Source organism: Zerene cesonia, chromosome 1 (assembly GCF_012273895.1).
Source record: "Zerene cesonia ecotype Mississippi chromosome 1, Zerene_cesonia_1.1, whole genome shotgun sequence".
In the NCBI taxonomy this organism is placed as follows: domain Eukaryota; kingdom Metazoa; phylum Arthropoda; class Insecta; order Lepidoptera; family Pieridae; genus Zerene; species Zerene cesonia.
Window position 1 is genome coordinate 3,823,321 of NC_052102.1, and position 14,849 is coordinate 3,838,169.

The window sequence follows — 14,849 nt, forward strand, 5'->3', positions numbered from 1 at the left end:
TAAAAATGACAGATTCGAAATTCAAATGTAATATTTTTTTATAATTAAGTGTAACAGTATTTATGGCCAGACTACGTAATACATATAATAAAGTAAACGTATTATATTTATTTCATAACAACAAGCAAACAGCAAAAACGAAGGGACGCAGGAAATGGCACGAGCATTTATTAACCGTATACATATATTATAACTATATAAGAATTATAATTACTATATATAAATACCTAAGAATGCAAATTATAATATAATAACTATATAAAAGCACAATCACCTTAAATATATAGATAGGTAGTGATAGTAGAGAATGTAACTATTTAGACAGATTTTGTAAAAGTAGTCTACCAATAGTGGAAAAGAACCTACAATGTTGAGGACATTGATTACTAATATAAGGTCGAGAGGGAAATTAGATAAAGAAATTAGCCTGTTCATGTTGTTATATATTTTTCATTGCTGAATGATGCTTATATTAGCGCATCTTATCTCTATGCATTCATATATTATGCTTTTATAACCAACTAGGTATGACCTTTTAGAGCTGTTATGACATAACAATTGAGGCGTAAGCGTAGGTTGCAGATTGTTCATTCAATAGGTAAGTGCTACCGGATATCTTGACAGACCCTCTTCTGTGCTAGACTGTATTATTATTAGTATAGGATTAACACCGGAAAACGGTAATGCATAGCTTTGTTTACATGCTCCGAACGTGCTTTTAACGCTAATTAGTATTTGATAATGCTAGCGGTGCAGCCATAACAGTATTATAATTAATACGTAAACCTTTTGAGTAACCGTTATACTTCAATTTCTTTAAGGGTAACATATGTAGGTATGCCAAATTTATTATTTTTTTTTTTATTTTATATTAAGCAATGTATAATTTGGCACTTTAACAACGTTACAAAATGTAACTTTAAAGAAAAGCAAAGTGAATTAAACAGTTTATTGTTCTTGTTATTTTTGGTTACCTTTAAATAAAGTAAAGGTCCTTGAAACCTTTAACACTTCAAAAAGTTAATTAGGGCGTATAATCAACCCTTCAACATTTGTAGCTGTTGATGAAATTTCATAATTAGTTTATTTATTGTATAAAGATACAATGTAGCCAATGAAATTTATCGGTGTCGGTGAGATAACTCGTGCAATAATTTATTTTCACGATCGTTGCAAGCACGTGTCACCACTTCGCCATATACCGACAGCAGGAATGAGGACACAATAACAATGTACCAGTATAGCAGTTGTATTATACGTACAGGTACTTTGGCCTCAAGGATCTATATTGTAAAACGATAAATAAATCGAATTCACATAATGTGCTGTGATTATTTTTAGACATCCATGACTAGAACGATAAATAGTTTGAAATTTTTTTTAAAATGCTCACAATGCTTTGTTACTGATAAGTTAACAAATTTGTCATATTATTCTGTATCGTGGCTGTGTTATGTTTTCTCATATATATATTCTGGTAAAGAAGAAAAACTTTGACGTATGTAGGGTATTTATAATCAAGGTCCTCCGCAACAGATCAACAGAAATAGTGTGAGAAAAGGTCGCAAACTATTTTAATTTTTTATGCCTTTAAGAGCTCTAAGTGATAAAGGTTACCTGGCAGAATAACGTTTTCTGGGTCGTATATGAGTTATGTGTAATAAATATGATTGACATTCGTACATGTAGGTAAGTACAATTTTGGATTAGGTACCCCTGTATTTGAAATAACAACAATACATACGGTTGTTCATTATAATGAAATGTAATTAGGTAATTCATTGATAACATAAACACAGATTACTAAAGGGTTAGGTAGGTACTACTAACGTAACAAAAGCCACCAAGTATGTATTAAAGTTGCCGTACTTTAGGGGGTACCAAAATGTATGAAATTATAGATGGAATCATAAAGGATTGCCCTACATTGCGACTGGTCATTAAGGTTCTACCTCAATTCTCATCTTGATAATCTTATGAGAACTGTATCGTGAAGAGACACAATTCTCTAATATAATAAAGAACGCAATTTATCAAAACGGAATTTGTATGCCTTCAAATATAATGGGTGTCGTGTTTGAAGTAGCTAGGTATTAGAATTTTATGGCCTATGCAAGGTGCCTTTATATAAAATAGTGTTGATGATCACCATCTTTTTATTCCTATTACACATAAAAAACTATTTTCGAAGAGCAAATACTACAATTTATATACGAATCATTGATTAATATAGTTAACTAGACCATTATATTATAAGTATTAGGTGGCGATGGCGTCGGTTCATAAAGATAATTATTATTGTCTGAATATCGTTACAACGTATTATGACACTAGCTAATAACACTTTCGGTCAAATTGCAAAATTAAGTGAAATGTGAACGGCAAGGGTGTGGAATGTAAAATAATATCAATCCTGGCGATCCGCCCACTTATTTTTTCATCACGAAAAAGTTAACCCTAAACACATATATTTTTTAATTGGAATAATGTTTCATACTATGATAGACAGCCGTTCAGTTACTAAAATATTACAGATAGAGCAGCAAACAATAATAAAATGATTGTTTATATTTGTTAAGATTGGGAGGCGATGTCTTTCTCTAATCAAAATTAAGGATTTTCTGATTAAAATATCATAAGTATATCTTTACATTAATAATTATTATTCAATAATTTGATTAATAGTATAACCCTTTATATTTCATATCTTTGTTAGATATCAGTGGTGGGTGAAGTAGGTACCAACATGATCACTAGGTACTCTCTTTTTTGTTCTGTGTTCCCACGTAATCGCATAGAAGCACCTAATGAGTAGGCCATAAAAGCCATAAATTTTAGATTTTTAGTAACCACCAGTCATTTAAATATGTTGTCAAAAAATTTTGGTCAAAGTGCTTTGGGAGATAAACTAGAATACTTGTTTAATTGAAGTTTTTAAATTACAACAAATAAATAAACATCAGTACAGGTAGAGAACATAATAATCAAAAGTTTAGCGTCATCGAAATTTTTACTTTTACAACAATACTTAAACAAAGTACAAAGTGATGAAATTATTGTTAAAAGCTGTAAGAAAAATCGTGTAGAAGTGTAATATATTTATGACCATACTTACTTATACACACTACAAATTAGACGTAATTTCATTAAGATAACAGCGAAAACATTTGCGAGCTTTATAGAATGCACTCGAGTTGCGGATGTTACTGCAGATGCAAACGTGTACGAGAGAAATATTATTAATTGACGCGCCACGGCTTTGTTTGATAAACCAGTGTGTTTATCAAAAGGAAACAATGTGATATTATTATTTTTGTAATTGTTTACACTTTATAAAATAGTAAAAGCTTTGATTGTGTTTTCAGCATTACGTGAAATCATAAATTGGTTGAAAATATAAAGTTAGATAGTTTGAATGACAATGTATGAAAGAAATTAAATAGAATTGTTACACAATGATACAATCTTTGCATACAATTTATGATATTGTCAATGAATGGCTTTTCATTGACGGGTAGTAAGGAAATTTTACAAACTGCGAAAAATGCGGTTAATGCTATTTTTAAACGTATTCTTATACTATGATTTAAGATTTATCTCAACAACTATCTTACCTTATTGTCCACAATTCGTCTATATCAATTATCGCCGGCCCTCCCATACGCCCGAGCGGCGGTAAGAAACCCCGCGCACTGAGGGCATTTCAATATACTCCGCGTGATGGCGCCCTCCGGCTCCTGACACAACCTCGACCATCGATCCACCCTTACGCGTGACTATTTCGCGACCTTAACACAAGATGCATAGGGTTCAAATTTGTCAGACACACTCGTTGCTCTCGGAGATGTATCCCTTGCTGACGTTAACCGCATGGGACTAAGTGCGCGCAGATTACTGGCCTTAGCCTTACACAATACGTATGTACATAACGCAACTAGCTGTGACGCGCTCTGTTGCTTCTTCATAATTGACAGATTAATTCATTCATTAGGTACAAGAATAGATTCCTTTGTGTGCGATTAGTAAGAAAAACAAGTTTGTATAAACAAACAACTTTATTAATGTAATAATATGAATAAGAATGGTTAACTTCTAAAATCACAACATATGTACGTTTCTTAACTTGCAATAAATTATTTCGTTAATTGACTAATAACGTCAACTTCATTTGTTAATAAAAAAATTAGATGTCTTAATATCATTTAAATACATATTTATTATTATACATATTTATGATATGTATCACATGTTGAATTTCTCTCAATTTTGCGGCGCAGTCAAATCGTTTTATGATCACTTTTATGCATAAATGCAACGTACATTTCTGGACAAATCATAATTACAATTGATTTTAATACTAAAATATAACACTACAACTGCATTTATAAGAATTATTAGCTGAGAACGCTACGAGAAATGTCGAATAACATAATATACAAAAAATAAAATACATGACATAACTGTCACGTACATTAAAATTAATCTTTACACTAATGACTTAAAAAATTTATATAGTACAACAACGTCATATTGAGGTACAATTTCCTACAAAAGGAAGAAATATGATGACTAACTGTACTTCTTTCCCATTAAACTAGCTTAATTTGCTTGATATAGTATTTATTTTCTCAATAAATCAGATTGAACGAGCAATCGAGAAATAGATATATCATAAAATATTCTGCTACAATTAAAATTTACATTTTCTATCAAAAACTTAAAACTGGTTAAATTATACAATGTACAATGGGTATTTAAAGTCTTCGAGCATTCGAGCATTGAAAATACTTCGTAATACTGGATAATTGTATCATGTACCCACTAATCCGGTAGAAGTGCTAGGTAAATTCTAGACGTTTTTAAAATAGGTAGGTACATTACGTTTTTGACAATAAAATGCAATTGAAATGTAAAATGTCATAATATAAACGCATTGCTTGTGTACTTATTATCTGCAATCGGAATAAAGCTTAACAATTAAAGTATTAATCAAAATATATAAAAATACTATATCTATTTTCTACATAAAGCTTTAAACAGTGTTAATATAATTTTATTGTGCAGCATATTTTTATAATAATTAATTTTATCATCCAATCTAGAGAAAATAAATTAATCTTACCTTTGAAATGTATCATATTTCTTTGATTGTTTCTTACTACTTATTAAAATTGGTTGAATAAGGCCTTTTAAACGACTATCAATTTCGAAGTATTCTTATGAAATAGTAATATATGGTACATATAGCTATGAAAACGTCATCAATTCTATAATATATTATGTATAAAACAATATAAACATTAAACAACACACATCACAATAAATAATTATTTAAAGATTAATATATTTTATAAATTTGTACCTATATTCACACTAAGACAAATAAAAAAAAGTAGTCTCATTGGTTCGACAGCAATAGCACCATACCAAAATATAATGAAAACGACAAAATTAGTTCATGCGAACCGTTCCTATGGCTGCCTTTACTTACTAAATATACACATACAATGAGACTCCACATACAAAAATCATCCATCCCACTACATAACAAAAATCACGACCCAAAAACCCTCGTTCTATAAAACAATGAGACTAACTTCAATAGCCGTTAACCCGCGAATAGTTAAATTTCAGACTCGATGTGAGTTGGATCATTTCTGCACCAGAGTCCGCCAGCTCGTCGAGCGTATTCATTACATTCCGTTCGCAGCCTCCGTAATCGAAATACAAATTTTTCAATATTACGTCACTACGTAAATTAAACTTAAAGGGGAAGTGTTTAAAGGCGATTTTAGCTTGCGCTGGCTCAGGGAGAGACGTGTTAATACTAAAACGGTCACAGAGCCGTAACAGTCTATGCGTGTATTGGTCATAAGGAATGGAAGATGTGGCACAGCGGCGGCCAGTACACGCGGAAGGCGTTCAGCGAGTGCTATAAGTCAGTCTCGGTCCACTGCTAATCCCCGCGGCGCAAGCGGCGAGCCGCCGCCGTGTTGTGCCTGTACCACCACACCTGGAAAGCGGACAAATTATATGACTCCCAACATTCTATATGTTTAAATTAATGTCAGATTTGGCGGTACTTAAATTAAAATTAACGTTCAGTTCATTGAAATCCTACTTCCTACTGTCCTACTAATATTATAAATGCGAAAGTTTGTAAAGATGTGTGTGTGTTTGTTGCTCTTTCATGCAAAAACTACTGAACCGATTGCAATGAAATTTGGTACGTAGATAGCTGAAAAACTGGAATAACATAAAGGCAAGGCTTTTTATCCCGATATTCCTACGGGATACGGACTTACGCGGGTGAAACCGCGGTTCGCAGCTAGTTTTACATATTTTAGATGTTAGCGTGCGTCTATTGCACGACTCATGATGCGAAGCATCAGAGTGCTCTATTTTAATTTTTCAGTAAAAAGTCATAGAAACAGACAAATGACAGTTGAAGATAAATTTGCTAGCAATAATGTCTGATAAATTTGATTGCAGGACTACTAGGTTAGGAGGTAAAGTGTGGAACCCCTTTTTTCAAGATGGCGTTTGCACAAGAGTGACCCGACACAGTCGAAGTTAAGTTTCTACTAGCCTTCTTCAACAAATAAATTTATGTCCTATGAGAAACGCAACTCTCGAAGCCCTAAGAACTTTTCAACAAATTACGATTGCCTTATATTTATTCCAATTATTTAAAAAAATACAAAAGGCAAATGATTTTTCTAATGAATTTGATCATGATATCATGATATAATACACATTTTAGGTGTTCTTTTTCGTTTTACATGACTCATAGATAAATCGTTATCTCTCTTTACTGTTATACGCTGTTATCCTAAGCCATTGGACGAAAGCATATTTATTCACTTGAAAGATTACCTGTAGACGTTTATTGTTTTTAATACCATAACAAATATTCATCATTGTATGTGACCATTTAAAGATTCGCAAATAGCATGTTAAATACATATTAAAGTAACATATTTATATTATTTCGAAAGATAAAAGTATTTTATAGGATTCCCTATATCAATGATAGATTAATCCCTAAATACCTATGAGGTGACAATTTTTTTATTTATCGACAACTAATAATATTTTTGATTATAAATTCAATTACGAAACTTAACATTCGCCTAGCGTGACCATGCAAACTGATTATATCCTGTGAACTTTGTAATCGTTAAAGCAATATTTATTGTCGCTGATAAGATACTAACTTGGAGAAGAATGACGATATCTAGCGTCACTTGTAGGCTGCCGCAAACCCAGAACTGTGTCGGCGCTTCTCTGATCACAAAGTAAGCAGTCTTGAAGATGTCACCAAAAGTCCACATTATAACCATACTGACACTGCAAGTAAAAAAAAACAGTTATTTTTATAATAAAAACGTTTATATGTTAAGCTGTCTATATTTATCTATATATTTCACCTATATATATATAAAATCCTGGTGTCACAATGTTAGTTACCTTACTCCTCCGAAACGGCTGGACCGATTCTAATGAAATTTTGTGTGCACATCGGGTAGGTCTGAGAATCGGCCAACGTCAATTTTTATATCAATAAATGATAAGAGTAAGGCAGAACAGCGTTGCCGGGTCAACTAGTATAAGTATAAATTTGATATATATCAACGTTGATATCTAATTTTTAATATTTTGGTGCTTATAATAAAAAAAAAATCATAACATTTTTAATTTACCTCATTCCTTCTGTACTTTTATTTTGGTGATTTTTCGCAATCTGAGGTGCACCTAGCATAGCCTCTGTGAATACAGCTAGGAAGCCAATTAGTTCGACGAATGGGGAAAATTCTATTAATAAATACGTAATAGCCGACCCAAGCACCGAGAAGACCAACATACAGTCTACATAACTCTGGAAGTCAGTCCAAGCCCAAAAATATTTTCTATCCATATCTGAAACACGCCAATACATCATTATTTACAAACTGTATAATCATTAATTGTAGCAATAAGAGTATTTTGTTAATGTAACTTAATTATATCTTAAGTAGGAAACATCATGCACAGTGTCATTTAGAGATAAGATAATGAAAATATAAATACATAGTGACCTGGTCATTGCTCTGTCCACAAATGAGATAAAGTAATACTATGTTTGAGAATATTATATAAGAACAGTATCAGAGCAATGAACCATGTTAAACGAGCAATGTTTAAGTTTGGTGGACTGATGAGTTGGATTTGAAACCATTGAACATTCCTTATTATTTTCCTTCAAACGTGAATCCGAACAAAATTCAAACAAAACAAACCACATGCCAAACAATACAAACGAAACAAAATGTGTACACAAATTATGAATGTATAAATGGCAATATACCAAGCCATGATATATAAATCCAAAGTTAGAAGCGTGTACATCACTGGTTGCTGCAACAAAAATGATCGATGAATGAGTAAATCATATACGTCACGCAAACCACATTCAACGCGGAGACTAAACTCACCGTAGAAGCGACGTGGCTTCTCTCCGCCCGTGACGCCGCTCTGCTGCCCGAGCCAGCGCGCAGTTTCATCTGGCTGAGCTGAGCCATTTGTACAACACAATAGTATATATAACATGAATATTGCACCTAATTTCACCAATCACACCAACCACCAAACAAAACATAAAATAAATGTTAAAAATAAAAAGATTTAGATCAATAAATAATTAAGAGAGACATAAAAACAAAAAGAAGTAAAAATAAAAAAAAGTTCGTATTCATAAGAAAAATATATATAAAATACCACCACCAATTAAGAATAATGATAGGAAGAAAAAAAAAATACATAATTATTATGTGCAAATAATAAAGAAGTTAGCATTTTCTGCTGGAATATTATAAATACAAGAGAGAAAATAGTTAACTAACAAAATAATTCTGTAGCACCATTATAATAGTTAATTGTGTTTAATGAAGTATTCCTGTTGTTATGTTAGACACATTAACATTTATAATCATCGCCACTATAATAATATTATAAATGCGAAAGTAACTCTGTCTGTCTGTTACGCTGTCACGCCTAAACTGCTCAATCTATTTTGATGAAATTTGGTATCAACATAGAACTGAACTTAGGAAATGACATAGGATAATTTTTATATAGAAAAAATGAAATAGGGGATGAAAAATGTCTAGTCCTTGGGAAAGACTAGGCTACTCTACCATGTCGCGCGATATAATCGTATTTCACGCGTGCGAAGTCGCGGGCGGAAAGCTAGTGCTGATATAATTTTCAACAGTCTTAAAAAAAGAGAGGTTCTCTATTTGGTTGGATTTTTGTTTGGGTTGGTAATTCAGAAATTTTTAGTGGGTAAACAGATTTTGACATTTTTTTAATTGAAATTTGGTGCCTTCCGTGAGGTACCATCTATCAGGATTTTTCTTAAAACTAATAAGAAGACTTGCCATTAGATCTATAGAGAAGTCAACACACTTTATTAAGGTTTTGAAATATATTGATTCCTGTTTTTGTAATACAAGTGGATGGAAAGATACTATATTTAAATTCTATGAAAATAATATCTGAATTTTCAAGAATTCTTTGCAAAATAAACACTACTGTTTTTAAAAAGACATGCACACACAGAATACTACTTACATAAAAGGTTTCATACTAACCAGTAAATATTCTCTCTCTAGCTCTTATGATTTGATTCTTTTTCCTCACATTAACACACAGATGAATCATTATGAACATTGTTATATTCATTACAATACTTTGTATTAGAAGAGGTATCTCATACCGCTTCCCAAACCTGTCAGGAGCATTCACATTAATTTATTGCATCGTTATAAATGATACCACTTTACAATTATAATACATACCAGAATAAAATTCTGAGTGTGTTGGCTATTAACAGTGTTAAACACACATACAATGAGAAGCCCTCTGCATCTTGAGTCTTTTTAATTTGTTTATATTGTGGAATGTAAGGCGCAATACCTCCGATAATCATAGCTCCTGCTGCTCCCCAGCCAACAAGATGGCCTACAGTTAGCCCCAATTCATCAGATATAATCCAATCCATGATAAAATAAATATATTCTTTTATTTCTTGTTTTATTTTGATTTAACACATTGGCAAGTGTCACTGACGATTTCCATATTCACCACATTGTATTAATATTCAGTTTGCACAGTATTAATATTAATGATTGAGTTCTCTTGACCGTAGTTTCGATGGTAATTTTTTCTCTGTCTAATACCTTTAAATATTACTTTGATTTTGATGCCCCTTTTGTGAAGTGCTGTACTTTAATATATTTTATAAACTTACGAAATGATTAAATCACTGAAGATAAACTAAAATTTAAAGATACCTATGGAATATATTAAAAAATCTTACAAGAGGATAACCATTTTGATAATGTGAATTAAATTATATTCAAAAACCTTTGTAGGTAGAAGACAGAACTCTGAAGACACTGATAAATTGATAAAGAATTAAACTAAAATAAACTTCTATTAGGTACATGAATATGCCAAATTGACAATTAATTTGACGTTTAATAACTCAACTTCTCCAGTGACGTTTTCTTTATTTTTTATATAATGTTGATTCATATTTACTGTGGTTTCAACTATTAGCCAGTACCTAGATAGATTGTATGGGATTTGTTACATTCAAAATAAATATGCTAAAGTACATAAAGTTACCCTTAGGATTGTAAGAAAAACAGTTTTTATTTATTAGTAATGATTTCGTAATTTCAGCAGGAGATTTGAACCATCCACCCTCTCCGATACTAGATTATATAACAATATATCCATACAAAAATTTCTCGTTTACCGCTATTACCTATCGTGTTAATTAAATTTTAGCTTTAAAGATAGTACTTCCACCTATGGACGTAGTAGATTTCACTATAGTACTATCTGTGGTAATTGGTAAATTAATCTGTGAAACAGTGAATGACACTTGACTGATAATTTGACAATGATTTTCCTATAATTCGTTGTGCTATTTTTATTTTTATGACAATGAAATTTTAAATCATATGATAAGAAAAATATTATAAAATGAACTTGTTTTCTAAGACATTACCTTTAATTCGATGCAATAGAAGTGTTATACCCGTCACAATAGGGTTCTGGAGATCTAGTCTTCGATATCTTTCTAGTCAAAAAGAAGGAGGCCTGACTAAAAGTCGGGCTTCTCAAGATAGTGGAGATGTGTCTACTGACGTTAGACCGCTTGGAGAAAAAATCAAAGAAACAACTAAGACTGTGTCTTACACAGGGATTATATTAGTTGGTGTTGGAGTGACTGGAGTAATATTTTACTATGTTTTTAGGGAATTATTCTCCAGTAACAGTCCCAATAGTATATACTCAGAAGCGCTTGAAAAATGTAAAAATGTGTGTACCTACATATTGTGATTAGAATATTACATTATTTTCTTTCATATACAACTTGGACTCAAAGACTTGATGAATGTTTGCAATTGTAGGACCCCAGAGTTGAGGACGCTTTAGGTGCTCCAATAAAGGGATATGGAGAAGAAACATCAAGAAGAAGGCGGACTCACGTTAGTCATGCTGTTTATGAAAAAAATGGAGTTAAGCATATGCGCATGAGGTTTTACATTAAGGGTATCAGAAATAAAGCTGTAGTGGAATTGGATATGAAGCAGGTATATTGATTAGAATACTGATTTTTATTAAGTATTTTTTTTAGTTGTACCTCAAGTAAAAAAAAGTCTTGTTTGTACCATAAAAATAACATCACTCTAAAATAAGATGTTTCATAGATCAAAGCCAACACCAATTTTTTATATTGAGACTTCAATATTTTGTGTTTTTATATGAGTCACAGATCAATGTTTCAATTACAGAATGAGTATGGAAATTACATGTGCCGTTACTTACTTGTGCAGCTGGATGACTACAGTGGAAAGACATTCATAATTGAAGATAATAGAGCAGAGTTGGACAAATCATCAGCTGAATTTAATGGTCAATTTCCAACATTAACACTTACTCAGTGAAAACTCAAGTGCTATGTGTATTAGTTAAGTTATAGAAATGTGAATAAAATGTACAGACAGATATTATGTTGGCATTGCTTTATTATCCGTACCTTATTTGTATTTTAATTTTCAAATTAACAATCCCTTTGTTTTTATTTTCTATCTATGGTTATTGAAATAAAACATAATATCAATATAATAATTACCTTCTTAATTAATTGTGGTCTATGGTTTTTTTTACATTATTAACTAACTTCATAATCTACTCACAGAACTTTATTGTAGTTTCTTCCAAGGAATTATTTCCCATGCCATAAGCAAACGATTGTTAAACACAAATTTCTTTATTTTACCAATAATCCAATAAAAAACAACAACCATTGACAGGTACTGGGGCCAGGCCCATTTGATTTCTTGCAAAATACTAGGGATGTATAATATTTGCATTTCTGGTATTTTTAGATTGACATCAATATAAAAAGCTCCCGTTGAACCAATTTGATTTCTTATATATATTGGTGTCACATGTGTTGTTGCTGCAATAGAAGAATTAGATTTATCGTTTTACACAAAATAGAAATCATATGCAAACATAAAATTACTTATTGTTTCAGCAGCTGAGATAAAATATTATTTTGCTTATGTTATCAAGTACACAACTAACATGGATCTAAATTGCAAGCTAATATCTTTTTTTCTTACATAGTGCTCATAATTTAAAAACTTTGGCTTTATAGCAATGATACATACTCTCTCTTGAAAAGTAATTTTCCATCATTGAGTCCACAGTATTTTCTGTAGCTTTTGGCATATTAAATAATGATATATTATAAGTAGTATCAATATGATGCCTTAAACATGGCAAATGTGAAGTTTGTATAAATTTCAAATGCCCATGAAATGTGAGACCTGAAGATGGCACTGTGAATTCTCTTGTGATAACAGCTAAACTCTGCATTTGTAATAGACATACACTCTGTAAAAACATTAATGATATTGTCATATTATATGTATTTAGTCTGCAGTGGTTAACACACAAGTGTAGAATCTGGGTTTGATTCAAGTGGGGACTCCGAAAAAAAATGTCTCAGTCAGTCAGGCTGTTCTTCTATTTGCCCATAAAGAAAATTGATCAGGGAAACAAGTGTTTATCATCTGCCCTATACTTTAACAGGGGACACAGGACTTCCCTTATATGGATTTAGAAAGATGTAGAGAAAAATGTTCGCTTTTGAATCTTATCTACAATATCTACACTAATATTATAAAGAGGAAGATTTTGTATGTTTGTTTGTAATGAATAAATTCAAAAGCTACTGGACCAATTTTAAAAATTCTTTCACCAATAGAAAGCTGCAACTTTGCTGAGTGACATAGGCTATATCTATGTACCTTATATATGTGAATGTATTTGTTTATTTACCAAATACATAAATCTATATTGTTACTAAAACACTTGAGAAATACACAAGTTACTATTCCTCACACTAAGATTCCCTGTGTTGTGGAGAATAGTCTCTTTCACCTTTCTTACTTATGATATAACTTTACTTACCATTAAATGGAAATCAAGGCCTAAAATTAAAATTATAGAAGCAATTGTGTGCATATTTGGTACATTTAATTTAAGTCTAAAACTTAACATATCATTCTTATTATACTTATTGTAATCATGTTCTTGGATCTGAAATAAAAATAAAATTTTAACACACTTGTTCGAATGTGGAAAAAACAACTTAAAAACAGTATCAAACCTGAACCTCCGCACAATGTTCTTCAAAATCCTTATTTGCATAGTTAAATAAATTGTGTGTATCACCACATGTAAATGTAACACTAGGGTCACTAGTTTCTGCTACAAGTAAGTAATCAAAGGTAGGGCGAATCATCGGCTTTTCATAAAAATAATGCGAATTAAGCCAAAATCCTGAAACATTATTTTGACAATTTAATACTATTATTTTATGTGATTAAACTATGCTAAATATAATATTTACCTCTACTTCTATATGCAATGAAAAATGGTAAGACTATATTCAAAGCTGTAGTGATTAATGTAAACAACATTGCTTTGGAAAGAAAATAACTTTTGTACTGAATTTCCACATTATAACTGAACAACCTGTATGGACCCATAATAATTTAATTATTCAATATAATATATTACGAATAATTGAGGCCACTTTAAATCTTATAATAAAGAATATTGGCTGTTTTGTTTACATTTCTCCATAGGTATCACAGAGTAAGTAGTATATGGGGTACAATGTGAATTGTGTAATATGTATCGAAAATAAATCAATATTGTTATTTTTTACCGCTAAGTTCAGACTTTAGACCGTTGCTTAGCAACGAATCACTCGTTTGTAGTCTTAGAACAGTCAAGGATACATGTCTTTTGGGTTCACGTTCTTATTGCCTTAATTGCCGTCTAGAGTGGAGATGCAAGAGCTTAGGAATGGAATTGTCTAATGGGGAAAGGGAATCTGGGCCTAAATTTTTTGCAATAGTCCTACATCGGCCGCGCACTGCCTAAGAGTCTATCTTTATATAGTGCAGTTGTAGGCAGGCTGCGGCTGGTGTCCCACAACACATTAAATTGCCTAATGTGGGTATGGGCTCTAGGTGTTTGACCTGTGTCCTCTCGTAAAACTTCCAAAGGACCTAGTATCTTCCTTTTGGTGGTACCCGTGAAGTATGGAGAGAAACATTATAATAATAATATGAAAGTGACGCAATTAATTGAAATTACCTTTAAAACGCATTTCAAAACACTTTATAATAATTCTAGTTTTTTCTTGTGTTTGGTTTCACGCGAGTATTATACATTTAGAAATTAAAAACTTTTCAACGGATTTTAAACGC

The 14,849-nt window shown here is 31.6% G+C and overlaps 4 protein-coding genes across 9 annotated transcripts in view; 1 reads left to right on the top strand and 3 right to left on the bottom strand.

Moving 5' to 3' along the window:
- The window catches only part of LOC119831959 (ubiquitin-conjugating enzyme E2Q-like protein CG4502), a 15,686-nt gene extending 11,914 nt beyond the window's left edge, over positions 1-3,772 (bottom strand). Inside the window, exon 1 of the mRNA XM_038355533.1 lies at positions 3,615-3,772. The gene's annotated coding sequence lies outside the window, so the exon portion shown is untranslated. The remainder of the gene's footprint in view (positions 1-3,614) is intronic.
- Positions 3,773-4,040: 268 nt separating this feature from the next.
- On the bottom strand, positions 4,041-10,701 carry LOC119829590 (solute carrier family 66 member 2). 6 transcript variants are annotated; one of them, XM_038352173.1, is made up of 7 exons: positions 10,408-10,515; positions 9,840-10,317; positions 9,633-9,769; positions 8,475-8,600; positions 7,704-7,920; positions 7,218-7,350; positions 5,874-6,013 (listed from the first exon to the last, which is right to left on the bottom strand). In XM_038352173.1, the coding sequence occupies exons 2-7, from the start codon at positions 10,040-10,042 to the stop codon at positions 5,957-5,959; spliced, it is 873 nt and encodes a 290-aa protein (XP_038208101.1). In that variant the 5' UTR covers positions 10,043-10,317; positions 10,408-10,515; the 3' UTR covers positions 5,874-5,956. The 6 variants fall into 6 exon arrangements, with proteins under 6 accessions (XP_038208109.1, XP_038208101.1, XP_038208118.1 ...); XM_038352181.1 differs by having other exon boundaries at positions 4,041-6,013; positions 9,840-10,510; XM_038352190.1 differs by having other exon boundaries at positions 8,475-8,552; positions 9,840-10,509.
- Positions 10,702-10,939: 238 nt separating this feature from the next.
- LOC119840517 (mitochondrial import inner membrane translocase subunit Tim21) lies at positions 10,940-12,068 on the top strand. The gene is made up of 3 exons (XM_038367176.1): positions 10,940-11,373; positions 11,466-11,648; positions 11,850-12,068. Exons 1-3 carry the CDS (start codon positions 11,035-11,037, stop codon positions 12,000-12,002), a joined length of 675 nt encoding a protein of 224 aa, XP_038223104.1. The 5' UTR covers positions 10,940-11,034; the 3' UTR covers positions 12,003-12,068.
- A 180-nt stretch (positions 12,069-12,248) lies between these two features.
- LOC119829105 (transmembrane protein 231) lies at positions 12,249-14,267 on the bottom strand. Its single transcript, XM_038351494.1, has 5 exons — positions 13,982-14,267; positions 13,739-13,911; positions 13,540-13,668; positions 12,735-12,960; positions 12,249-12,520 (listed from the first exon to the last, which is right to left on the bottom strand). The coding sequence occupies exons 1-5, from the start codon at positions 14,118-14,120 to the stop codon at positions 12,261-12,263; spliced, it is 927 nt and encodes a 308-aa protein (XP_038207422.1). The 5' UTR covers positions 14,121-14,267; the 3' UTR covers positions 12,249-12,260.
- Between the last annotated feature and the right edge of the window lie 582 nt (positions 14,268-14,849).

Coding starts and splice junctions, on each gene's coding strand:
- LOC119829590 (XM_038352181.1), bottom strand. CDS start 10,042: ATGGATTGGATTATATCTGATGAATTGGGGCTAACTGTAGGCCATCTT. Junction 7,921..8,474: donor GAAGCCACGTCGCTTCTACG/GTGAGTTTAGTC, acceptor GGCGTGTTTCAG/ATATGGATAGAAAATATTTT. Junction 7,351..7,703: donor AAAAGTACAGAAGGAATGAG/GTAAATTAAAAA, acceptor TTTTACTTGCAG/TGTCAGTATGGTTATAATGT.
- LOC119840517 (XM_038367176.1), top strand. CDS start 11,035: ATGAACTTGTTTTCTAAGACATTACCTTTAATTCGATGCAATAGAAGT. Junction 11,374..11,465: donor CGCTTGAAAAATGTAAAAAT/GTGTGTACCTAC, acceptor TTGCAATTGTAG/GACCCCAGAGTTGAGGACGC. Junction 11,649..11,849: donor TGGAATTGGATATGAAGCAG/GTATATTGATTA, acceptor TTTCAATTACAG/AATGAGTATGGAAATTACAT.
- LOC119829105 (XM_038351494.1), bottom strand. CDS start 14,120: ATGGGTCCATACAGGTTGTTCAGTTATAATGTGGAAATTCAGTACAAA. Junction 13,912..13,981: donor CATTGCATATAGAAGTAGAG/GTAAATATTATA, acceptor ATAATGTTTCAG/GATTTTGGCTTAATTCGCAT. Junction 12,521..12,734: donor AAATTACTTTTCAAGAGAGA/GTATGTATCATT, acceptor CTTCTATTGCAG/CAACAACACATGTGACACCA.